Genomic DNA, 25518 nt, shown 5'->3' with positions numbered 1-25518 from the left:
ATCTAAACTTGAATGTATACTTCATCCCTGATGAAGTCATCCTCATAGTATTTGAGTGGTCTTTATATAAAGATCACATGTGTCTTTATATAAAGACACATGTGTCTTTATATAAAATCACTTGAATACTAATGAAGAGGACTTTATCGGGTATAAAGGTTCATGCACGTGACGTGTATGGTGGCTCCAATTGGACCATAAGCTTATGAATTATTAATGAGTGTTTTAAGGTAGAGATAGAAAATTCATTGTTGTGCTATATATGATGAGTTATATATAAGCACTTGGGAAATTGTGAAAATGCTTGAGAAGTGTGTATAAGCACAGTTTTCTCTGGTTCACACAATTTCCTGACTGTGTGCTTAGATACAATTGTAACTCAACATACCACATGGACTTTTATCTATCTCTTTAATAATATATAATAAAACATCTTCTCAAACCAATGTCTCCAGTGTCAATCATACATGCTCATAAGTAGCTCACAATGTTTTATCATTATATTCCATTTTGAAATGCCTACAAATTGACCTCAGGCCAGAGCCAGATACTATACTATCGATGGTATAACATTGAAAGCAGACTAGTACTCTAATTGCCTATTTATGCTATTAATATAGCAAACCAAAGAAAACTTTGATCTCTGGACAGATCTAGGAATCTGAGAAAAGTGGGGGGAAGGGGAGGGGGTCAAAAATTTGACATTAGATGAATCTCACTGTTAATTATGCAAAATGATACCATAGTAGGTCTGACCCTAAATCCATACCTGGGTCTTTCCAAATAAAATGTTTTGTAGTTTTTAGGGCTCAATTAGTAGTTTGTGCAAGCATGGCCAAAATTGAGACCAAATTTCACAGGCAGCAGACTGGACTGCTCATTTGAAAATATAATTCCTCGATGGCAGGTTAAAACTTACTTCAATCTATAACTTCCTGAACAAAAATACCAGAGGATATTGAAATGAAGCTATATTTTGATTTCTCCCTCTAGTCTTTTGTTGTAACAATAACCAGTGCATGTGTCAATGCAATGTGTCAATGTAAGATAATACAAAAAAGTGGTCAAATAGATTATTTAATTAGCAATAATTAGTGAGTAATTAGTATGTAGGACCCTTGGTATGCATCCTGGGTAAGATAGACTCGAGTTGCATTATTTCTTGTTTCACCAAATACCTATAACCAGTATATCAAAGAATAATTTTTTGTGAGGACCATGTCTAGGCCACATGTTTCTTGTAGCAGATTCTCAATGTAGTCACAACAAATTTCATTTTGTTAACACTACTTAATCAATTATCACATTACCACACGGAAGTGACAAAATGGCTAAAATTAATGATAAGAATTAAAACCTCCAGACAGTATAAGCACTGACAGTATGTTTTCTACTTAAAACTCTTCATACTTCACATATTCTTAGCTTATATGTAATGCTTTAGTTGAAAAGGTAAAATTCGTTATATCTGTCAAAACAAAATATTGGTTGGCCATCACATGTGATTATATAGTCTTTTGTCACAAATAAGGCCACAAATATGATCTTACATGTATTTAAATTATTATGCAAAAAAATGGATTATTTTGTTTATCAGGATACTAGCTAACTTTTATTTATTAAAATACACTTATAATCTTAAAGTTTTACTAAAACCCAAATTTCTTCTAATTCATTTTCTATTTATCATTAAAAACATTAGTAGTTGTAGTATGATTTAAATAAAACAGTTTATTCAAAGAAACTTATTTATTTATTTCTTAAGTTTTATTATTCTTATAATGTATACATTCATATTTATTAAAATAAATGGTAAGGTCAAACCTCTTTTTCTCATTTATTTTAGAGTCTTATTGCCTGTAACATGTATGTACTTTCATTAAATCTACCTTTCTATCAAATTTTCCCTAACTTCTCATTTATCAATACAATTTAAAAAATAGATAAACTAAGTTCAAGATAAACCAGGTCCACCAATCAAATGATATTGTACGTACAATCTTTGTTAAGCCTAACAAATGATTTTGAGTAATCTCTCAAAATGCCTACTTCAGTTGCTGTTAGAAAACCAAAGAGCATGTATATTTTTAAGCAAGATACATACATTCAAACTATCTTTTCTCATTTTTGACAAATGATGGACCAAATGAGAACATTAATTTTGTAGGCTTTACGTGAAAACAATTACTAATGAACACATCTTGTTGAGTTTGAAATCCATTTCATTTGAGATAAAAATAGGAAAAATTATAAAATAAAACTAAAGTGCATAAACAGAAACAAACTGATTGAGAATTTCCAGCAACTATTTTAGTATTTTAGTTTAAAATCTTGTTAATATTAGTGTATCATAGATAATTTACCACTTATTTAGATATGCTATTTTGAAGTTTTGAGGTACCTGGTATATATTATTAGCATCTGTGGAGTTATTTATCAGGGAGCATTGGATTAATCATTTCTGAATGCCATCCAATATATTATTACACGCAATAATACGAAATCATTGTCAGATTTAAAAACAAAGACAAAGTAGCTGAGATCACATATACATATCTAGTGATACAGCTCATGGAATTTTCATTTTCACCGAGAGAAAACATGGAAGCTTTTAGAGGATAATTATGTCATTTCCCAGAGCACTTCTCAGTTTCTTTGTGTTTTTTTAATGCTTTTTAACCCAACAATGATTTTGCAATCTATAAATATTTGTATGTAAGTATACATATTTTTCATTGAGTGTATAATTTGCATGTCTCTTGTGGAATATTTAAATACAATCCACTAAATAAGCTGCACAGCAGCTAGAAAATAAATTCATTTCAAAGACAATAAATAAAAAAAGAAAGAAATGTTGATAACAATAATAAGAATAATAATTAAATGCAGCAAAATCAAAAAGCAATATTATCAATGTTAATTATAATGATAATAAAAATAATAATAAACATTTTAATCATAAAACAGCATCATATCATAGCACTAAATATAAGTCAAAAGAAAGAGAAAAAAAAAGAAAATTCATTTTGCAAATTATTAATTCCCCAAAAGAAAGATAATAAATATCATAAAAATTAAACATTCAAAGTGTGGGAATACTTTATATATGTAATTCACTGTTTATCTGCCAAAAACCATAAATATTTTATGACTTGGTACTTAGGCGTTTTCGTCAAAAAATTGATGCCACATGAAATTACGACACCCCTTTGAGAAAACGAGAGAAGGAATGTCGTCAATATCAAGTTAAAAATCAAGTTTTGCTTTAAATTATTCAAGATTTAAATGGTCTTTTTAAAAGGACAGGGAACGCACTGTAGCGAGGAATTACAGTTTTTTCAATCTACTTCAGCGTTTTCTTTCGCCTTAAAAAACGGCAGAATTCCCTTCTAGTATAAAAAGAATGGAACAAAAAGAAAAACTGTATTAAAAGACCATGCCGCGTTTTATGTCCCAATCGGCTTTACATTTGTAAATTTCTGTTCTCTCCAACAGAGCCGCACTGCGTAAAACTGAATATTGAAAAGTACAGATAGAAAAAGTTGCTAATGATGCACTAGTCAGCAATTAATACGAAGCGCAGTATTCACAGCCATTGGTTTTTGCGCTTAAAATGAGAGGAATAAAAATACGCCAAAAGTACAATTCGTTTGGCCCTCACTGCGCTCTCGACAATTTTGAACGCAATTTAAGCTATTTGCGATGTAAAGATATGACCGAACGGGAACTCCTACATGTGCCAAGGCTGACTTACATCTCGAAATAGAAAGTAAATAACGAATACCAAAAATGCTGGCGCCATCTACGAGAGGAAAATATTATTCAAATGAATTGAGAGTGCTTCGTTGTACCAGCGGAATAGAATATAGGGTCACGGAGCGGCAAAACGGATAAAATTCCTGGCTTATCTTGTCGACTTTAGGACACGAGTTGAGGCTATTTAGCGATAGCTATTTGTTTGCCGCACGTCCTCAATTACGAGCAGAATTGTTTATATATGTAAAATTAGTATTTCAGTCGAAGTAGAAGAGAGTTGATCTGTTATTACCGCCTAGTCACGCGTTGGTTTTCAGAGAATATTTCGACGCTCGTATTCGTTGGTTTCTTCCGTATCGCCCTATCGTCTGTCGGGAACTATTCTTTCAAGTAAACCTGCGTACAGAACAACAATCTTTCCCCACACACCACGAGATATATCAGTGCTTAGTGGCCTAGGAGTTGGCCAAAAGCGATATTCGCCTTAAACAACAAATATTTCCTCAGCATTCTCTTCTTTCGCTTGAATCGAGCCATAAACAAAACCATCAAGCGTTCTCTCATTTCCTTACCTACATAGACATGTTTTTATCCAGGGATCGTAACATAGAAAAGTTCTAATTTATCAAAGATCGATAAAGATTCAGGTTAGGTGATTATTAAGTATGTACTAGAGGCATATTTTTCTTTTATTGCTTTCGATTCCAAATCCTATTTGGGAGTGAAGTCTATCAGGAAGGGCACATCAGAAAGCAAAAGCCCTATGCTTTACTAGCTTTTTTGCTTTATATCAGGTCCTTACAGTATAGACTACATTCCGAGTTAATAAAAAGGATAAGAAAATAGGAAGCAGGCTTACATTTTGTGTACTCCTGTAGCTGTTGGAACTCATCTTTCGACAAACGGTTCCACACTCCGCCTGCGTTTGAAGACGGTACTGAATGATTCGCCATGTTTCCTGAACGAAGTTCCACTGTCCTTAGATCACATCTCGAACTTTAGAGCTCCCTAAGTACGATTTGAGGAACATTTCTGCACAGAAAGCAGAGCAAAACTGGCAACCCACAAAGGCCTTCACCTGGCCATATTACATTATTAGTTCACTAAATATATTCAGATATATTCCTGCTAGAACACCTCATTTCTGGCACATTTGACTGGCAGTCCGTAGCTGCATCTCATCACAACATAAACAACCACACCTTGGGGGACTGGAACCAATCCACCAGCAACGCCTGCGCAATTTCTATATATTGAGGTAGATCGAATAATTTTTTTTTCAGGCAGGAGTTTTACCGACTCGAAAGGTTTATTTTTCATTTATTTAGCTACATGGAAGGCTAATATGGAGTAAATATACTCTTGTTAAAAAATTAATGCTTTCAAGACTCGATAAACCAAGAAGAGCAGCACAACAAGGTCGGTAACACATGCGTTATGTTTGAGACATGTTATATAATCCTACTTTAATTATATATACTTGTGTAATTCTCTTGAAAACCGCGACTACAACTAAAAGTAAAGAGAATATGTTCTAGTTTTTTAATAAATAAGAACCTTGTGTTCGATTTTAAATAATTTTTTGGGTGGTAAACCACATATATCGCCTTAACTTCGATTATCAAAGTTGCATTGACTGCCCTATATTCACACATTTGTTAACTTTTAGCGGCAAACACGAGTTATAATCACAGCGTCTGTTAAACCGCAGAGTAATAAATTTTGGAATCCTAACGTAAATAAAAAAGCATTAATTTTTGAGATTCTTAGAGATTATCTCAATATTTAGTGGATTTTTGCATAGTGCTAGTAAAAACAGAAGCTTCACAATGCTGAGGTTCCACTCCACTCAATTTGTCTGTACATTTGCATGGAATTTAAAGATATTTCATAGATAAGCCTGTGGTAATCCACAACCCAGGATTATATGAAGGGATTTCATTATAGTACACAAAGAACCATTTCAAATGTCACAATTAATGTTGCTTAATCTTATTTTCTAAGTTGGCCCATAGCAAAGACTGAAACATTAATCCCACAAACAAGTAATCAACAAAATTGATAGACACCATTATTCCCAATTTCCAATCATGGATTTCATTAAAAAATAATTTTACATTAAAATTTTAAGTTGAAACAAGTTGTAATAATTGATCAAAATGCAAATTGCATTTAGTAATATAAATCTTAATCCTCATATAGCCTTATCACTTCTATTCAATATGAATCAGTTGTTTATTATTTAAATGGTGGCATAAAAATTGAGAAAGATTCTAATTATGATTATTATGGATTTTCAACAAGTGATGTTTTATTCAACTGCACATGACCAATAAATTGAAATATCTAACCTCACTATTTTCATAGCTATGACTTATTAACACACACACAAAAAAAAATACTAGAAGTAGAAAATGTAGGCATTCAATAATCTGTCATTAAGCACTTACATCAATTGTATGTCTCTTTAAAGTCACAAATATATGCTACTCTCATACTGTAACTAGAAAGGCTGCAAGGAGAAAAAATCCAACATATGTTAATCAAATTTATTAAATATTCTGGAAGATATAAAATGAATAATATTTCAGTAGGTTGCATGAGAGGCTTGAAATCTCAATTATTTATGTAGTAGTATACTTAGTTTATATATCAGAAGTATATTTCATATTTTTAGTCCAAAAAGCAACAATAACAATAACAACAACAATAACAACAATAATGACAACAATAATGACAACAATAATGATAATAATAATGACAATGATGATAACAACAACAACAACAACAATAACGACAATGACAATAACGCCAATGACAAAAACAACAACAACAATGATAGACTAGTTTTTATTAACCTGTGAAACAAAGCGTACTAATATTAAAGTGTAATAGTCATAAACACACTAAAAAACAAAATAATTAGAGTGAAGTAGTGCTCAATAGTATTTCATGGGATTAGGTAAATCTCTCTAAATAAATTACAATAATAATTGATAATGATAATAATAATTATTATTATTATCATCATTATTATTATCATCATTATAACAACAGCCAGAACAATAACAATAATAGGTTATTCAATCTTTGAAAATTATTGCAAAAACTTTAATAATTACAATAATATTTGTTGCTGAGAAGTCAATGGTGGTATCATTGTAAACTCACTCCCTCCCACCTATTACCATCTAGTTGCAATGTATTCTGTAAGTCTGAAGCAAATGATTCTCATGGGGTTTCCCTATTAAGGGGTATGCATGTCCTCCATCTGAATTTCACAAATGCCTATGTTGCAATTTATATAAAGAACCTTCCTATGTCACTTGTCTGAATTTACTACTAACAGGGCCTTGCTGGTGTAATTATTCATTAGAACAGACTGTTTGTTGCTAGTTTGTAGCTCTTGTGTCACCATTTCAGGACCATGTTGCTTGTTGGAATTTACCCCAATTAGGGCCTTGATGTTACATCTTACAACAACAGTTTATTGTACCATTAAGGAGAGAAATATATAATTGTGTATGTTGAAAGACAGAATGAAGGTACAATAAAACCTAAAACTGTACAAATTTTATGGGGATGAGGTTCAGTACACATATGAGGTCTGTCTTTATGATGAAGGTGCTATAAATAAACAAATTGAGAAAATGTAGTTGGAAGGGACAAAAACCACAAATTAATTAGTTTGTGGGAACATTATTGGCATTAGTGTAAATATCATCATTATCATCACGAATCTACTTGATTATAATCTGACATCTATTAATAATTATTTAAAAAGAATGGCATAATTTTGTTAATTATTTCATAAGTGCCTCTATGTATCAAAAAGCAAATATTGCTTCAAGAATAGAATTAAATAGAAATTATTAGTAAGACTTAATATTGTTACTGAGTAGATCTCCTTAGTTTGGAGGGGGTGATTTCCCATTTCAGACCATGTGTCATTCTCTTGAGAATAAGATTCTTTGTTTGAGTTGTATCCATATTCATGTGTCTTCTCATGTGCAACTTTTAAGCAAAAAAAGAGAAAAACATGGGGTCTGAATGGGAAAACATCACAATGCCCAAGCTAAAGGGGTCTGTTGTACATGTAAATAGGCTTGTTGTCATCATTATGTGATGACAGCTATGAAAGAAGGCAAGAACAATAATTGGATCTGGCCTAATCTGATTTACATTAGAAAGAACTCAGTTTCAGACCCATCCAGTCGCCACACATCTGCCATCAGTCAGTTTTTGGATGAAAATAAGAAACATTAAAGTGACATGTATTATTTAGTTGAGTCCCTTGCAACTGGGACCTGATTAGATATAGCTTGATAATGGAGTGCTTGACTTGGCTCTCATAAGTTCATTTTCCCAAAAACGTAAATGATTTTAACAATATATTTCCCACGATTATAAAGTAATGATAGTAACTGTGGCTGTTAGTTTGACTTACAGTTATACTTAAAATGATAACGTATAGAAGGTGTCTTGCAGATTTAGTGCTTTCCACTCAATACTCCATTTTACAGTTCCATTCAGTGTCCACGAATAATAGTTTCTAGCCCAGGCTGGAGTTTCCGCGCATAGCAAAACTACAGTTTATTATGTGTGGTAACTCCAGCCTCGGCTAGGAACAATTATTCATGGTCACTGAATGGAACTGTAAAATGGAGTATTGAATCATGTACTATACTAATTATGATATATGCTAATCTCAAATTGCATTTTGATCAGCTTTTACTTTATAACTTTTTCCCCCAGAAAATTAATGACCATGAGTACTAGTCATGTTTATGCGGTGAAGACCCTTTATCGTCGTATTTTATCACTGCACCGTGGTTTACCTCTAGAATTAAGAGCCCTGGGTGATCAGTACGTAAGAGATGAGTTCAGAAGACACAAGAATGTGACAATGGAACAAGGTGCTGATTTTTTGCAAGAATGGAAGGTTGGTGTTAGCCTAAATGGATGGGAAAAAACGGAAATAAGAAATGATTTCAGTATAATTTTGTCAGTCGAGCCCTGAAGCATTCTTTGGGCTGACGAGAGTCAGTGCAAGGGTAACGCACACATCGAATTGAAAGAAAGAGTTGGGTTTGGCGGAGGAATGAAAAACCGGAAAACCTGGGAAAAACCCTCTTAATCAAGAGAGGGAGAGAATGTCGTTCATTTGACGTCGGATTACTTGATCACATCAACATGTTCTTCCAACAGCTCTATGTGTCGTAACATATTGAGCAAGTTGTATTGAATGAGATAGGATGAGAGCAGCATTGCGGTCAAGCATGAACAAGAAGAACTATTATTTCGGCCTTGCAGTAGGGTATAGTTCATCATGATTTAGGAATATCATTTTTCGTTACTAAGGTGTTTTGAATGCTTTGAGTTTAACACGCAGTGAACTACCAGAGTTAATTCTCTGTATTTTAACTAGAATCAAAGTATATCAGTTGTTAAAGTGGGGGGAATACGGTAAGTTAATATCATCATTGATCTAGAGCTACCGGTGATCCATGCCGCCACATCTTGTAATTAACCAAAACCAACAGTGAAGCCCATTAGTGGAATTGTAACTATTGCCGCAGTCGTAGCAATGATAGAAACGGATTTTATTTATAATTGTAAAATCTTTTATTTTCGTATTGCTCACTGGCTAATCTTTGCCGATTTTGTTATTCTAGATGTATGCGGACATGTTACAGCAACAGCAAAAACAAGGTCTTCGGAATTTGGGAAATGACTTATCGGTCAATGAAATAGATAGTTTTTCAGACGAACAAATTGGACAACTTTTTGCTCTCCATCAAGAAGCTACCACATCTTCTTCCGAAGAAAATAAAGACAAAACAAATAAATGAGACCAATCATAGTCAAAATCACACACGGCTTTTACCCCTCTGGTATCAACTTTAATGTCGGCGTCTTAAGATGGAGGGCGGCCATGATGTCATTCTCAATTTTCTACATTCATCGATGGCGTACTCGACAGTTGTTTTGGAAAGATATTTTGTGCGTGTAATTTTGTATGAATTATCTTAGTGGCTTACAATTGATCTTTGACTACAATGGCTCATATTAGCAGGATTGAAACGCGACGTGTCTTTTTTCAGTAAAAGCATGTATATCAAGTCTATTCCATTTTGTGGATTATGATATCGATTGAAAACCAGATCTTCGAAGCCAATGGTTTGGTAGAATGAAACTCGACTTTATAAACTGAAGGCAGTCATACAACCGGGTTATATATATTATATATGTCTTTTTCATTCACTTTCTGTGCTATTATGATACAAATGCAATCCAGCCGCAGACATTTCGGATTGAACTTCACCTTCTACTAGTCCAATTTTATAAGTTGGTGGTGCTTTGCCAGCGGCAAAGCTAAAGATTTGTCATTAACCTATTCTCCATCAAGGAAGTGTGGTTTGTCGTCATCGCCGTCAATTTTATGGGAATTAAAACTACAACACGAGGGTTTATCAAGATATTTATCATGAATTCTAATTAAAAAATAATTTCACTATATATTTGATTATCGTAACTTCACACCGTTTTTCGTTTTCGATATCGTAATATTTTCTTTCCTTTTTTCATTTTTTTGCTATGAGTTCTCTGCGATGGTAGTTCACGCAATTAAGCGCAAAGTTAAAGCATTTCAACTTTTGGATTGCTTGCCTCGCGGGAAGAAAGCCGCTTGCTTTTTAACTTTGCCCTACACAGCAACATGGAAAATTCTTCAAATAACTAATTATTTTCTAATGATTATAAATGATAACTAGGTTTTTGCGATTTTAATTTTAATTCATTTCGAAATGAATTATTTACGGTGCCAATATCCTTGTTAATATTCTGTTTGCCGTGTTTTGATGTATCTTGATTGCTAAGCTGAAAATTACCCTACAGTAATGTCTCTACTTTGCATAGGATGAAAAACAAAAACCGGCCATAGTGTTCTCTATAGAGATATATAGACATTCGAGATTCAAGTTGCATTTCCCATACTCAAGTAGCATATATGCCTGTAAAAAGACTATCAAAAAATGCAAAAATTTTATAAAATAATATTATTATTCCTCTTCGACAATATCCTGGATTGCATACATTTGTAAGCTTACGAGTCGATACCAGAAAGATTATTCATTCTTTACTTCCAAAGCTACCCGGCATGCGTCAAATTAATTACTATTATTTTTCATGTACGTCTTCAATGAAACTTACGCCCACGCAACATCTTAGGGGCTTCAGCGGCCTGTCAGGACCATGTTCAGTCTTGCAACAAAATTGTGTTCACTCTTTCAACAAAATCACTTTATTATGAACATTAGTTGGTTAGAGTACGGCCGATTTTTTTTGCCTCGTGATCATTACAGAGCGGAAACTGTTGGAAAGACCAAGTACCGTACGTTTCCCTCCCACTCAGCGAAATCTGTCTCTTTTTATGCTATCGATCGATTCAAGGTACAAAGAATGACAAAACAAATAAACCACTAACTAAGATCGCTGCAGGCTTTAACCACAGATGTCAAAAAGTATTAATGAGAGGCAGTATCACGAACAGCAAACTGGGATTTATAGGCGAAGTAAAGATGATGACTTTAGCTAAACTGTACATTTTCGTTCAGTTCCAAACCATCTAGACTTTTCGTTAAAAACGTATTTAGTTACTCTTTCTACATAGCCTCTGACCTACTCATATTTTTATAGGCAAAAATGGTGTCGTACTGTTTCATTACCTGCTCCTAATCACTATAGACATAATACCGAATTTGATATGAGAATGTCGTGTCATTTCCGAAATGATTTGTAACCTAGTGGTTACAAATCTCAGTGCTTTTATATTGTTCTTAAAAGCCAGCGAATTTCAATGATTATAACGAGTTATTATCCCACGTTTTTTATTCTACGATAGTCGATAGTTTTTTTTTATTCCACTATTGCGTGACTGAGTTCAGATTATCAGTCTTAGTGTTGCGCGGAAAATATCTCTATCAGTGTCGCCTGCGCATGCACAACCAGGCTAAAATCAGCTACCGTTAACCTTAATTATTCAGTGATTCAATGCATGGGAGGCTCCATATCTTAACCAGGACTTTTTAGATGTGTTGGTACGCGATTCTTGCCGCCAAGGCCTATCATAGTAATAACTCGACGCAGGAATAATTTCCTTAGCAGGTTCTTCTTGTCACCCGTCGTTAAGGAGACAACGAATTTTACCGGCATAAGCGTGAGCGGGAAAGCTTTATGCTTCATACTTACGCATGGCCTATCCCAATACCCTGAAGTACTAATTCATTTAAGGGTGGATGAAAATCATGAGAGATATGTCTTATATGTCCAGTAATGCATTGGAGAAAGCTGTTGCAGCTGTACTTACGTCTCCCCCCAACCCTGACATGTACCATGTACCGTTTACTAACACAGCACAGTTCTTGACCAATCAGAGTGTGTAACCACTTATTAGTGATAAATGTTAATAAATGACGTTAATTCCCAATCTCATACAATTTTCATTGCTATTCAAGTTTTCTAAAAAGATTATTTGTAAAAATACATTATTTTTGTACATGACCATTTCTAATCACATTGTCCAACAAGGGTAAATTGCTGATACAAGAGCTACCTGCAGCAAACCAGGCCTCATGGATATTGAAACTGGCTTCAGAGCGACACTTTTTATCAGATTTTTTGTTTGTTATAGGAACCATTGAGAAACAGTGGGTGGGCTTTTACCTACACCCTTCGCACTTTTTTAGTCAAAATTTCAATATTTTCATTTCCCTTATGTCATTTCCAGCTTTGGATTTTTCAGCATCATTCATAACAAGAAAGCATAAGGTATAAGCATAAGAGTTGACAGCAGTTCTAATGTTCCTGGGGAGCCAGTGTGACATGGTGGCAAAAGACTTACCTCTCACCTCTGACGGCCAGGAATCGAATCCCAGTTGCCCCATGTCAGCAAAGTAGGTGGGTTCTGTTTCTGACTCTGAGTTTTTTTCTGGCCATCTGTTTTTTCCTCCCTCAAAATTGACCCTAACTAATTCAAACTGGTTAAAGCTGTGGTCTGGGGTCATACATGGACTATATACGTAGCAGCTTCCAGAGGGGCCTTCACATGCTTTCAGTGCAACCTGTTATGCACCACTGCTGTGCTTGCAGTGGTGATTAGTAGTGACAAGTTTATTTTTAATGAATGGCCACATTTCACCTTTTCCAATTATTTTATTTCTTGACATATCAATAAGTTAAATATAAGATTTTGGAACTGAAAAATTGCTAAATAAAATGAAGACCAGTGAAATATATCACTTACTTGCCTTATATATATGCTATACCAAAATTTATATATTACAATGCATATCAATAATAATTTTAAATATAAGATTTTGCAACTAAGAATTAGTTGCTCTCCATAAAATAATGAAATGAAGAGGATACTAAACTCAATTTATTTCTATAAATCCCACTTCCCAGTGTCCAAATCCCAAACGTTTTTCTTTGAAAAAATTTTTTTCCATTCTATTTTTTTTCATTCCCAGTGACCTAAATTCCTAATTCTAGGCAAAATAGACAAATCCAAGTTCCCTTTTTACCACTTCAGGACTGTAAATGAAGATCTGTTTTAAATGTTGGTTATTTACCTAGTATATGCTATCAAAATTTATAATTTACAATGTCAGATTTTAAAATAAGATTGTGCAACTGAAAAAATTGCTTTTTTTAAATACTGTACAGTAATAACAAAATGAAGATCTTTACATAATTACATGGCTTATTTACCCATGCTAATCATATCAAAATTTAAATATCAGAATGCACTTAAAAATATTATTTCTTGTACTTTTTAAGGTAATCATCATATCCTAGACAAGCTTGTCTCATAGCAGTCATGAATGTTGGAACACCAGTCTGTAAAATGAAAACAGGTAAACTTACTAATATGCATTAGTTTTAACAGTATACACCAAATCAAAATATGGTGAACAATTTGAATAACTATTGTTCTGGACTGCCTATAGCCTCTCTTACATGTGAAAACACTTTTGTGTTTACATAATTATGAACATGAGGCTAGTCAGTCAAAAGTCAAATATTCGAACTCGATTTTTTAGGTCCCAAACTTGCACTACTGAGCATACAAATTTTTGTCCAAGGATAGCAGACAAAATATACCACCTGTCATCAGAGATTGCAGAGAGGAAGGAACTACATAGGGCTGTAAACCCCCATCCCCCATTTTTGCTTTTCCCATAGATAAATTCCTGGCACCACCCTATAGTTTGGTATACTGTATTTACTCATTTAAGCAGTGCCCCTCACATAAGCCATCCCCAAATATTAGCACCACATCTAAGAACAAAATTATTAATAACCGTTACCCTAGAATAAGTACCACCCCTAAATTAGCACCACCCCCGAATAAAACTAACTTTTTTTACTTTTTAAAATAAGCGCTATGGCACTTAAACAAGTAAACAACATAGTAATAATTGTTTTAGTCTAAGCCTCCTTTCTTCATAGGGTGCTCTAATATGTGGCCCTTAGTTATTGTGTCATACCTTTGCAGCCCAGTTGATCAGCCATGTAGGGATCATTCCATCAGGATTGTCAAAATAATACATGTAGGCTGTAAGTGTTAAAAGCAAATACGATATTAATTGTACATGTCATATGTTTCTTTGAATGCATCATTGTGTACTTCGAATTCCATTGTATATTGCTCTTTCAAAGTCATCAACTCAAGTGGGCTGCAGGAACTAAACTAAGATTAGGCAGGAGAAGTAATATATATAATTGATTAATAATTGCTTGCATGGACATGTGTATGCTTCTCAGTAAATGAGGGTATGCTGTTCTTGCAGCTGAGACTGATGAGTAGTCAGACCATGGTTTATCTATTGATTGTGGCTGAGCGATCCATTGACAATTACTGATCAATGGCAGCTAGTCCCTCAATTTCTAGAACAAGAATTTTCTGACCACTCTAAGGATGTTTGTGTAAAAGAGGCTTAAAAACCAATGATTTTGCTAATAGCACCCAGAATAATACTTGTAAAATGCAGTTACAAACTTGCTTTTTTTCCAAAAATATATATAGGCAAAAGTAAAAGTTTGTTAAACGTTTTGAGTAAACGTTTTGAGTTTTGTTCAAAATGTTTAACAAACTTTTACTTTTGTTTATATATATCTTTGAAACAACTCTCATCAGCAACTTATTATGACCAACTTGCCTTTAGTACCCACATTACCATCACCCTGTATGGTCAAGCTTTGTATGTAATCTGTCACTCTTACAACTCCTGATTTTGGAGGAATGTCATTCACTAAGTGGCTTCTTGCCAGGACTACTGTTGTTGGTACTCCATTCACTTCAAGTTCATATAAAGAACTAATGTATGTATACTTATTACATAGGAAACACACATGGATTAAGGAAAAATAAAAAATAATTACATAGATTCAAGTGAATTCTCAAACATAGGATGCATTTTTTTGTGAAAGATTTGTACCCACTAATGTTTAAAAGTTATTCTCTTGCCAAGCTTCTGGCCATTTGGCCATTTTCAGGGCTTACATGAATTAACTTACAACTGTGGGAGCCAACTATTTGCACAAGGAATATGAACTAAAATGGAAAACTAAGACTGTGAGAGCTGAGTTCGTATGTAAGATTAAAAATAACGAAGATTAGAAATATGTAATGGATACGAATCTTTCACTAAAAATTTGCATAGATGTAAAATATTCAAAAATAAACATTGCTTCATAGCTATGTGGTAATTCAACCTCTACATATGGGGGTCACCTTCATGATGATGATGATGATGACATAATAATACTCCTCATTTTAAAAGATACATCTCTGTTTGACAAGGGAAAAGGATAGTTTACATTCCAGTAAATGCCTTTTACTCCTGATTTTTCAAATTCATACAAATCTGTTGGAGAATGAAAGCAAAAATTATTGGTCATGTTGCAATAACAGTTCAACCTATACCTTGTAAATGAACTCTTCATTCCTGATAATCCCCCACTATAATTTCAGCTATTGTGGCTCCTTATAAATGGCTCCACATATAGTAGCCTTTAAAAAATACACCTCTACACCTTTGACATATGAATCCCACACTTTTCTGTATTCAAGATCCATGTAGACTGTTTTACATCTCTCATAGCTAACATCTAACAGGTTGCCAAGGATCTTGTAGTCATAGAGACCAGAGTCCTTAAGTGAAGGGGAATATGACATCAGCATTAATAGGTTACGTAGTACAGATTATGTATATTTAAGTTTGAAAATGCACATTTATCATGCATACAAGATTGCATATAACTCACCTGTTTGTATCTCCTATAAATTTTACAGTTTACATGATCCTGTTTTGACTCTGTAAAGAACTCGAACCCTTCAATATCAATATTGTTGATTTCATTTGCAGCCTTCAAGTATTCATGTTCCTCAAACATCCTAATTTTCTGTTCAGGATATAAATCATTTACATTAGTAATCGTATTTATGACTTAATATTATCTTGTATTATTTGCAGGTAAACATCACAAGTATGTGTGGCGATTGTTTCTTTTATGAATAGAAAACTGTATGGATACTTGTGCATATGGAATCAAGGATGTAATTTTCGTTGCCTGTGTCATTCATATTGTGATAAAACAGTCTTAATAATGGGAAAGCCTCCATCTTGCCAAATAGTGTCAGGAGTGAGATGTAACTGGACTTTTGGAGAGTATCAGTAATAATGAGTATCTTCCCAGGTACGAGGATTTCTTTCGGGTTGTATTTTATCAACTGGTCAAGCAATAGATAGTGCACTTGCGTCTCACCTCTGCATGGGGACTCTGGTTTGACTCCTGGACTTGGCACTACATGTGAGTAGAGTTTGTAAGAGTTTAATTTGAAAGTTTTCATTCAGGTTTTCTAGTTTTACTTCCTCATCGAAAAAATGCTAAATTCCAATTTGATCTGTGAGCTAGCCATGCCCTGTCTTTGATCAGCCCAGAAGTTGTTTCAGGATTTCAACAAAATTTGAAAGTAAAATAGGTTTTGCACAGTGAATCGTCAGGGGAAATCATGGAAATTCAGAAAAAGGGATGTGAAGCATTGCACCATTGAAATTGGATTACATGACTTCAACATAGTATTCTTTAAAAAAATTGGGAATCAGGATTTCCCCCATCCCTAAAAACGAGTTTTTTTTCAGACAATCGATTAATGTATCCTAAAGCTATGCAATCCCAACTCCAATCATCCGATTCCTGGAAATCTCCACTTAGCTCAATCGCTTTCTGTGCAGTCTCAATGGATTTCGAATATTCCTTTGATATCTTGTGTACCGGTGTTTTTTAAATAATATCCAAGGAAATGAATCAAAATCGCTTGTTTTTGCTTGATTTTCATCAGTTTTGAGTTAAAACTTTCAATGAGTTTTCCACCGGGAGGTATACACGAGTCCAATCAAAATTTCACCTCTCTAATGTATCAGTAACTTTATAAAAAAGTATCAATAATATATTAAGGTTTATATATATAATTCCTTAAGGTGTATTAAATAAAGTAAGGTATAATAAATATAATCACAGCTAAATCATATAAGCCATTCATCACTAATATCGCTTGGCATGAAAATTATTACCAAAATTAACCGCTAAGCAACCGTGCATAATTTAAGAACTGTTATAAGAAAACCGACATTTAAATGATTACATTTTGGTTCCATTCCATATCTTATAGGAAACTTATGTCTTAATGAATTCTAAAGATATGTATCTTACCTTTTTGAACGATTCTAACTAATACTAACTACACACCACCATTCCTTAGCAAAAGAAACTCCTGAGGTAAAAGTGACCCGCTGTTTGGTGACACAACAGGTTAGGAGAATCTGCCCGTTAATCATTCATTCTCAAATGTATTTAAAATATTCTATCAAACAATATTTTATACAAAAAAGTAATTAACATATATGCTTTGTTATTGTATTCCTGTTTTTATGAAAAGGCTTTTATAATATTTTTTAGTATCACGATTTTGATTGCTTTACTTTATTATTCTGATCACATGTAAATTCTCTGAAGTGTTAGTGATGACAATTCTAATTACTGACAGTGTGATCATCATAGAAACTTATTCCGGGAGAAAATGAAAGAATTGAAAAAAATCTTTGCATTTTTTACGATATTTCTTTTGATAGCCTCGTACACTATTGGCCAGTTGTCAATACTCAAGCCAGGAGAATTGGCACCATCATTTTCACTTCAAACTTTAAATGGGAGGATCGCCTACGAGAAAGCACACAAGGACTCCAAGATACCACAGCATCCAATCATTTTTCATGTATTCACAAACCGTTCTGCCTTTTTGGAGGCCCTATGGTCCGACTATCACTCAATAGCTGGCCTTCTAAAGAACTCGCCGACAAATACGCGATATGTTTTTATGTCTTTTAGTGAGAATGCAAAAGAAGAAGCTCGATGGATGAAGCGAATGATTTATCATGCTGTTGACCAATTCTACAGGTATAATATGTAAATCATAACAAGGATAATGACTTTTGTCAACAAAGAATAAGTTCCATCAATATTCTTTGTTTTTATATTTGCTTTTGCTTTTTTGCTTTTAACATCTGACTTTAAATCAGCCTAGAAAACTCAGTGGAATGACTTGACATTAGCTGAAGCTATACACATGCGCGCAATAGTTTTATGTCTTTTATAAATTCTCAGTATGATTACGCAAAACTCTATGTTAGAGAAGTTTATTGTTAATTTATTGAAAATCGTTGTTATGGTAGAAATGATGGGGATAGCTTACTTATGAACTCAACTGTACCTAAGAAAAACTTTATTTAATAAATAGTCACGGATGTTTGTAATTTTCAGGCACAGATATTGCAACCATAAAACATCACAACGACACTACAGCTCATACAGTCGTAAGAATAAAGAACAGAGGGAAAAGCAGTCACTGTACACTTTGGATGAACTAAAGAAGTTACATCAGAAACAACATCATCAAAAAGATGGTGACCAGCGCCATAACGATCACCAGGATCATGATCGTCTTAGTGATCACGAAAACACCTGTAATTCATTAAGAAAGACTCTCTGGAAGAAGAGGTTGCACTTTGTGGAGCTCCCCCTATTTAAGTTTGGTAACTGGATACCTTACATCATGAACCATTGGCAGTGTTTTGGATCCAGTTGCGCTCTCTCACAAGTGGCCATAAAGTCAAAATCAGGTGATTTATTTGTGCGCTATTTGCTTTTCTTTTTAGTCCATGCCACTTAGAGTGAAATCACTAAACCCGTGAATAGATATTAGACTAAATCTTGGGGTGCATGTTATGTCATAGCCGCCATGTTGGTTGACTATACAAAGCATTCCTCATCAAACTTCCCTTGTTATATCAACTAGGATGGCGGCTGTTTCATTGTTTTTTTAAAATATCTCACGCAGATGTCCGCGGTTACATAGTTGCACTCTACGAATACACATTAGTAGACCCTAAGTTACGGGTAGGCTGGGCACCCCTAAGTTACAGGTAGGCCGCTGGGGATCCACAACAACAGCATGGCCAATTACAGTGGACCACCCTAAAGTGGACTTCTATGTTTATCACACGCTTATTGCAAATTGTACTTCTTTAGGAGATATCATCAAAGTGATGGAACGTCTTGATGCTCGTTATGACTGGCTACCATCTCCCCATACATTAGTTAACAAGCATAAGAGCTTGAAGCTAAAGTACTACGGAGACGCGTGTGCTAGTATAGATCATGTCCAGAATAAAAGCAAGAAAAACTATAAGACCAACAAAAAAATTCTGAGAAATAATAAGCACAAAAAGGGAGTTGGAGAACTTGCGTTGGTTACAGCTTCAGGGGATTGTTCCTTTTTCGACAAGGTATTCAGACTCATTTTAATAACTAATTTCGTGGTTGGTGTTTTATCCTCTCTCATTTGCCTCACTCTTTCGTGCGTTCAATCTCGTCCCTAGAGTGAGCCTGCATTATCATGGGGAACGCAAGCTCTAGGAATTACATTGTCATACAGCCACTTAATTTGCGCGCGCAACGCAATACAGTTGTCCTCGACGAACTAAAGAATGAGATTCTTTAGTTACCAAAATGACCCTATTTTGGTCCTGTTACTTTCTTTCCATGTAATTACCCCTTTTATTGAAAGAAATTTCGTGCGCATTGGCCTTGCTTCACTGATACATGCCTACTTGATTTTAGATCGTACACATGTCCCGAGCTAAAGTAGATGCTATGCTCATCATAAAAGAATCTAACAAACCACTACAACAATTAGCATGTCATGGAAAACACTGTTATTTCCCTCTAAGAATCGCTGCGTCTATGATTCGACATGAAGATGGTATGGCGATTAAAGATAAGCTACTATCAGGACAAGATCTCTTTGCGTCATTCCAATCAACTCCCCAGGAAAACTTCTTTTTTGCCATCGATGGTCAAGGAAAGTTAGCAGAAATTGGCCTGTTCTTGTATCCGTCAATGTTGTTTATGGGTTATGAAGCCAAGTGGTAAGTAACATTAAGAACCTATATAGATCAGAGATAGGGAAGTCCATTAACGCGCAATTATATCCATTACTGAATTAGTTTAAACGATAGGAATATAAGTGTTGCTATTCATTCCCTTGTCTTGCGCTTATCGCAATCAGTTTTGTTCGAGCAAACGTAAACTACCGGCAGGATGAGATACCCAATGTAATGGTCTAAGCCCGCATACACTGGAGTTTTAAGAGTGAACCAATAGCGACCTACTATATAATAAAACAAATTATTGTAGGATTGTTTATTATGATATTGGATTTCAGGTTCAACTACAAGACCGACCTTATTCACAACTTAACTGGAAGCGCTCGGATTATCCACGTGTTTAACCACACCCTTATGGAAGGTCGCAAAGGAGCAGTTACAACTATTAAATTACCACCAACTAAAGGTAACTAATCAATAGACCTCTTCGGCTCTGACGTAATGTTTTCCCATTTCAGACCACGTGTCATTTCCTTGAGAATAAGATTCTTTGTTTGAGCTGTATCCATATTCATGTGTCTTCTCATGTGCAACCGAGCGCAAACCTTAAACAAAGGAATGATACTCTAGGGAATGACTTGTGGTCTGAAATGGGAAAACATTACGTCAGAGTCGAAGAGGTCTATTTCTTAGATTTGTTATAGCCGTAGTTTTATACAGATATTGGGAAGGGTACTACTGAAGAAGGCGCCATTACTAAACCCCCCTCCCCCAAGAAGCGATCATTTTATGCATTATAATCGTTTATTCATGCGAGAGACGATCTAGATATTGTCCCATTCATTCAGTTGCGTTTTGCCTTCGTAATAAACTTTTTGAAAAAACCAAACGAGAACTACAAATAACTAACTTGTTCCCTTTAGAGCTTCTTCTATACAGAAACGTTGAACTTGACATGACTCTTCACTGTGCAAGTAAATACGATTACGACTGTCCGCACTGGGACCATGTTGTACAACTAACTATCTGTTGTAACAAGAGGAATCCTTTGTGTAATGAGGAATTAGGGCGATGGATTACCCCCTTTAGAAGGTCAGTAGATATAAATTTTGGCCTGATTATAGACCGTTTTTGATTGGATTTTAATGTTTTCCCATTTCAGGCCGCAATAGTTTGTTTGTTTGTTTGCTTTGCAATATTCATGATTCTTCTCATTAGCAACCGTTAAACAACGAAATGATACTCCTGAGAGAATAACATTTGGTCTGAAATAGGAAACCATTACACCCAAGCTATATGAAGGGTATATTGATTTCAGCATTCTATTAGAAATGAATATTTGGGCATACTGTACTGTTTAATGTGATGTATAACTAAGATCGTCTGTACACCGAGCTCCCTCATAACTATTATAATCCACATAAACAGAAAAAAGCGATAAAGGCAAAGGCACTTGCTGCAGCTGTTTTATGACTGCGACATTGCTGAAGACAGACGCCTTTTCTATTAGCGTCAAAGGTGTACATGTACATAAATCAAGGAACGTTTCGCAATTTTTGCTAAGATACAAAATCTAGGTCGTCATATGTCTTTGACGGAAAACAATGCATAAAAGTTTCTTGCGCGCATCGTGCAAATGATGTTTTTGCCCGCAGCAACGTACGCTGGCAACAGTTCTAGATGCCTTGTGTCCGTGATGGCCATATTCAGTGCAGATATAGTTTCAGGGTATTATTCAAATCATATCTTATTGTGGGGCTATACAAATGTTTAAAGATCCATAAAATGAATCCCTGGAAGTAACCTGCCGATTCTGTTACTTTTATCCTGAAAAACTAGACTCAGCACAATAGGGATAGCATGCGGCTTGAACTTCTGTTCCCAGTAAAGCTAAGAGATGTTATTGGTTGTTGTTATTAGGGGTATAGGTCGATGGTTGACTAAGATAACTCCTCTGCTACCACTCTTTACCGGTGAACGATGTACTTTAACAATGAGGCACCCGTTCTGGGAGCGTGCATGGAGGCCATCGTTGGATATTCGACTTTCTGATCACATTCATTGTAAGTAGAATTGCCGTGACTGATTTGCCCTTATCACCATGCTCCCCTTTTTATCAATAATCACACACACACACACACACATATACAATAAAAAAACCCCAATTTTTAATGATTCTTTTCTTTTAAAATCCCATTCAAGATTCCAAGCACCACTACAGTGGACATCACGAGGACGAGTTTATTGTCCCATATAAAGCAATTAAACTTTTCAGTGGTGGAAAATTCGATAAACATTACAATGAACGCTACAAACCAATCAAATTTAAGGTTGGGCGTAAGACCGAACGAGTTAAGCTCGTCGCAACGATCACAGGTCATGGCAGCGATAACCACGGATGTGCTGAATTCTGTGTGACGTCACATCACTTCGTCATCAATGGGGAAACAAATGTTAGGGTTTTCAAAAACGCAGCTTCAGCAATGGGGTGCGCTAATCGTGTAGAACAAGGGGTAACACCTAATGAGCATGGCACATGGTTGTATGGTCGAAATGGTTGGTGTTGCGGCCAAGAAGTAGTACCTTGGGTTGTGGATGTCACTGATCAAATCTACAACAATGGTTCTTTGAACACTGTCAAGTATTTTGGCTGGTTTAATGGAACTGATCCCAATCCAACTAGGGATTCTGGAAATATTCTTATGAATTCCTTCTTGATTTTTTATATGTCTTCAGACGAGCTCGAGTGATCACGAAAAACTAGTTTATTTTATTAATATTAATAATTACAATTATTTATATATTTATATTGTTTGAGTAAGATTCGATTGGATGAGTAAGATATTTATTTTTTTAATTTTTATTAACTATATATGCTTTCCAACTTGATTTCCAATGGGGATTTTCGGTAGTCCAGAGTACTGCCCGATATTTTCTTAGACAGGACGTTAATGGGCAAAAGATCCCATCATCAAATTTGAAAAAAAATTCCTGTAAAGTTTGGTATTATAAACGAGTTTCAAACAGGTAAAATTTAAAAACTGAAGTCAACGACTTTGTCATTACATAGGGCTGTGAGAGTTTGAAGAAGTGAAAAAAAATTGTTCTTGATATTTTCGAATGACGTCATCACGATATTATTTTGCATTAATTACATCCTTTTGGAACAAAGCAAAATTTAAAAAAAAGTTGAATATTTTATAACCGTAAATATTATCAAAAAATATCTTGTATGCCGAATAGTGAGTTTATTTCATGAGGGTGACACATGACAGAAACTAACGTTACTGATAAACTAGTGATCCCCACAACGCTAAAAACACCTGACTCTAATAATAATATATGCATATAAGTATTAGTATATGTAATAGGACTCCATGCTGTCCAATTAAGAAATAATTGGACGAGGAAAATTCCGAGGACTTCCAAAATTGGATAAGGCCGTAGGCCGAGTCCAATTTGGCAGTCAGAGGAATTTTTCGAGTCTAATTATTTCTTGATTGGGGAGCATGAAACCCCATTGGCTATTAATTATATAGCTGCCTAATTAATCCCATATCAACAAGACCTGTCCAATTAAGAAAATAAGTAATATGGGATGAGTAATAAGTTGTATGGGATTAATGAGAAGCTGTATAATTACAATAATAAAGTAACTAATAATAACTTTATTGGCTACCCGTTAGATACAGAATAGACTTTAAAGTGCACATGAACCCTTTGACAATACATTCAGTACCGGTTCTGCATAAAGTAAATAGTTAATTGGTAAAATATTTCTTGATTTGAGTGACGCGTCTCTAAGTTAGGAAGGTTTATACTTCCAATATGTTAATGATGATGATGTCAGGTAAGGTATTTGAGTGTTTTTGTTGTAACTAGTAATACTTAATGCTGGTCATTTTGAAAATAAAAATTTTAAATAGCTTTCATGTAAACCATGAGTAAAATAATGATGCTTTTTAAATACTGTATCTATGAACCAGTTCGATTTTGTATATTTAATTAAGCCTTAATAGACGTCACACTTATTAGCATATTGAAAGTATAAACCTTCATAATTTAGAAACGCATCACTCAAATCAAGAAATATTTTACCATTCAACTATTTACTTCATGTATGATCAGTACTGAAAGTATTGTCGAAGGGTTCATTTGCACTTTAAGATATTACTTATTACCTATAAGGCTATCCATAGACTATCACCTGAATATATCACTGAACTCATTAAGTCTATATAAGGCAGAATCACGATACAATTTAAGACCATCCAAAGAACTGTTCCTCGAGAGGCCAAGAATAAGATCTTTAACCACTCTGGGCGACCGCGCATTTGAAATTGCTGCGCCTAATAGGCTGTGGAACGCCCTCCCAGCAAAAATACGCAATATGCCAGTAGCACGCAATCATTCAAGAAGCAATTTGCTGATAAGTTTTATAATTAGATTAAATGTATAAATATATATTCTTCGATTGCACGTTACGTCATCGCGGCCATGTTGGTGCCATTTAACAAAAGATTTCTTATTAGCATCCATTGTTAACGGCACCACAATGGCCGCCATGTTTTTGTCATTTGCCTCTCTTGGGAATGCTTGCAACCCATCAATATGTGATCATTATTGTCCATTGACCCCTTACAACAATTCCTGGCGGCCGTGATTCGGTGGACAGAGCAATACACACTACCTTATGGCCAGTTCGTTGCTTGCCCTCCTGGTTTAGCTGCTTTGGGGTAGATGCAACGGGTATGTTTTGATCATAATTTATATTTCTAGGAGATTACTTACTTTAGTCCGTTTTGTAATGCGCGTGTGAGCATCTCCCTATGTAATACGCGCAATGTAAGTATTATTTTATTTTTAATTTAAAAATTATTATCCATAAATTATGGTACGGACCACAGAGCTAATTTTTGTGTTCGCCTTGCCATATAATAACCATTCTTATTAACCTCGCTTGCTCTGTCCGTAATTAAGTTACGGAACCTCGTTTCCCCCACTTTTTCATGACCCGCGCGCTACGAGCTTGGGCATAAACCATAAGGCAGTAGGGAAAACTCGGTCCATAACTTACAGCTTACATAACTTACATGGTAATATTTACTTGCATGGTTAATGAAGTTTTTCCTTCGAAATTCAATAAACTAGAATTTTTAGAAAATCCTATTTTTAAATTTGCATAATATTTCCTCAAATAAAAGAAAAGATTTGAATATCAAGACACTAAACCGGAAGCTACTGTCTATGA

The 25518-nt window shown here is 34.7% G+C and overlaps 4 protein-coding genes across 7 annotated transcripts in view; 2 read left to right on the top strand and 2 right to left on the bottom strand.

The window, feature by feature from the left end:
- Window positions 1–4921, bottom strand: part of LOC116296629 (diacylglycerol kinase beta) — a 31955-nt gene extending 27034 nt beyond the window's left edge. For 2 of the 3 annotated variants that reach the window (XM_089036990.1, XM_031704673.2), the window contains exon 1: window positions 4616–4921. In XM_089036990.1, coding sequence (XP_088893116.1) covers window positions 4616–4709 — 94 coding nt within the window. In that variant the 5' untranslated portion in view covers window positions 4710–4921. The remainder of the gene's footprint in view (window positions 1–4615) is intronic. The other variant, XM_031704674.2, reaches the window with a different exon arrangement.
- Window positions 4922–5019: 98 nt separating this feature from the next.
- On the top strand, window positions 5020–10275 carry LOC116296633 (succinate dehydrogenase assembly factor 3, mitochondrial). The gene is made up of 3 exons (XM_031704681.2): window positions 5020–5175; window positions 8512–8698; window positions 9432–10275. The coding sequence occupies exons 2-3, from the start codon at window positions 8519–8521 to the stop codon at window positions 9606–9608; spliced, it is 357 nt and encodes a 118-aa protein (XP_031560541.2). The 5' UTR covers window positions 5020–5175; window positions 8512–8518; the 3' UTR covers window positions 9609–10275.
- A 2674-nt stretch (window positions 10276–12949) lies between these two features.
- Window positions 12950–17899, bottom strand: LOC116296632 (phosphatidylcholine transfer protein). Its single transcript, XM_031704680.2, has 7 exons — window positions 17536–17899; window positions 16087–16224; window positions 15856–15973; window positions 15607–15686; window positions 14979–15150; window positions 14307–14374; window positions 12950–13656 (listed from the first exon to the last, which is right to left on the bottom strand). The coding sequence occupies exons 2-7, from the start codon at window positions 16213–16215 to the stop codon at window positions 13576–13578; spliced, it is 648 nt and encodes a 215-aa protein (XP_031560540.1). The 5' UTR covers window positions 16216–16224; window positions 17536–17899; the 3' UTR covers window positions 12950–13575.
- On the top strand, window positions 16233–24051 carry LOC116296630 (uncharacterized). Of its 2 annotated transcripts, XM_031704676.2 has the most exons (10): window positions 16233–16632; window positions 17585–17634; window positions 18211–18279; window positions 18643–19001; window positions 19411–19667; window positions 20002–20309; window positions 20606–20733; window positions 21191–21359; window positions 22188–22330; window positions 22470–24051. In XM_031704676.2, exons 3-10 carry the CDS (start codon window positions 18239–18241, stop codon window positions 23015–23017), a joined length of 1953 nt encoding a protein of 650 aa, XP_031560536.2. In that variant the 5' UTR covers window positions 16233–16632; window positions 17585–17634; window positions 18211–18238; the 3' UTR covers window positions 23018–24051. The 2 variants fall into 2 exon arrangements, with proteins under 2 accessions (XP_031560536.2, XP_031560535.2); XM_031704675.2 differs by lacking the exons at window positions 16233–16632; window positions 17585–17634 and having other exon boundaries at window positions 17889–18279.
- The last annotated feature ends 1467 nt before the right edge of the window (window positions 24052–25518 follow it).

This window comes from Actinia tenebrosa, unplaced genomic scaffold (genome assembly GCF_029948245.1).
Source record: "Actinia tenebrosa isolate PJP-AT-01 unplaced genomic scaffold, QUT_ActTen_1.0 PGA_scaffold4__44_contigs__length_22323623, whole genome shotgun sequence".
NCBI classification, from domain to species: domain Eukaryota; kingdom Metazoa; phylum Cnidaria; class Anthozoa; order Actiniaria; family Actiniidae; genus Actinia; species Actinia tenebrosa.
This window is presented reverse-complemented; position numbering and strand designations above follow the sequence as displayed.

Coding starts and splice junctions, on each gene's coding strand:
- LOC116296630 (XM_031704675.2), top strand. CDS start 17,903: ATGAAAGAATTGAAAAAAATCTTTGCATTTTTTACGATATTTCTTTTG. Junction 18,280..18,642: donor GCTGTTGACCAATTCTACAG/GTATAATATGTA, acceptor TGTAATTTTCAG/GCACAGATATTGCAACCATA. Junction 20,310..20,605: donor ATGGGTTATGAAGCCAAGTG/GTAAGTAACATT, acceptor ATTGGATTTCAG/GTTCAACTACAAGACCGACC.
- LOC116296633 (XM_031704681.2), top strand. CDS start 8,519: ATGACCATGAGTACTAGTCATGTTTATGCGGTGAAGACCCTTTATCGT. Junction 8,699..9,431: donor ATTTTTTGCAAGAATGGAAG/GTTGGTGTTAGC, acceptor TTGTTATTCTAG/ATGTATGCGGACATGTTACA.
- LOC116296632 (XM_031704680.2), bottom strand. CDS start 16,215: ATGTTTGAGGAACATGAATACTTGAAGGCTGCAAATGAAATCAACAAT. Junction 15,974..16,086: donor TTTATAGGAGATACAAACAG/GTGAGTTATATG, acceptor CCTTCACTTAAG/GACTCTGGTCTCTATGACTA. Junction 15,687..15,855: donor GTGGGATTCATATGTCAAAG/GTGTAGAGGTGT, acceptor ATTCTCCAACAG/ATTTGTATGAATTTGAAAAA.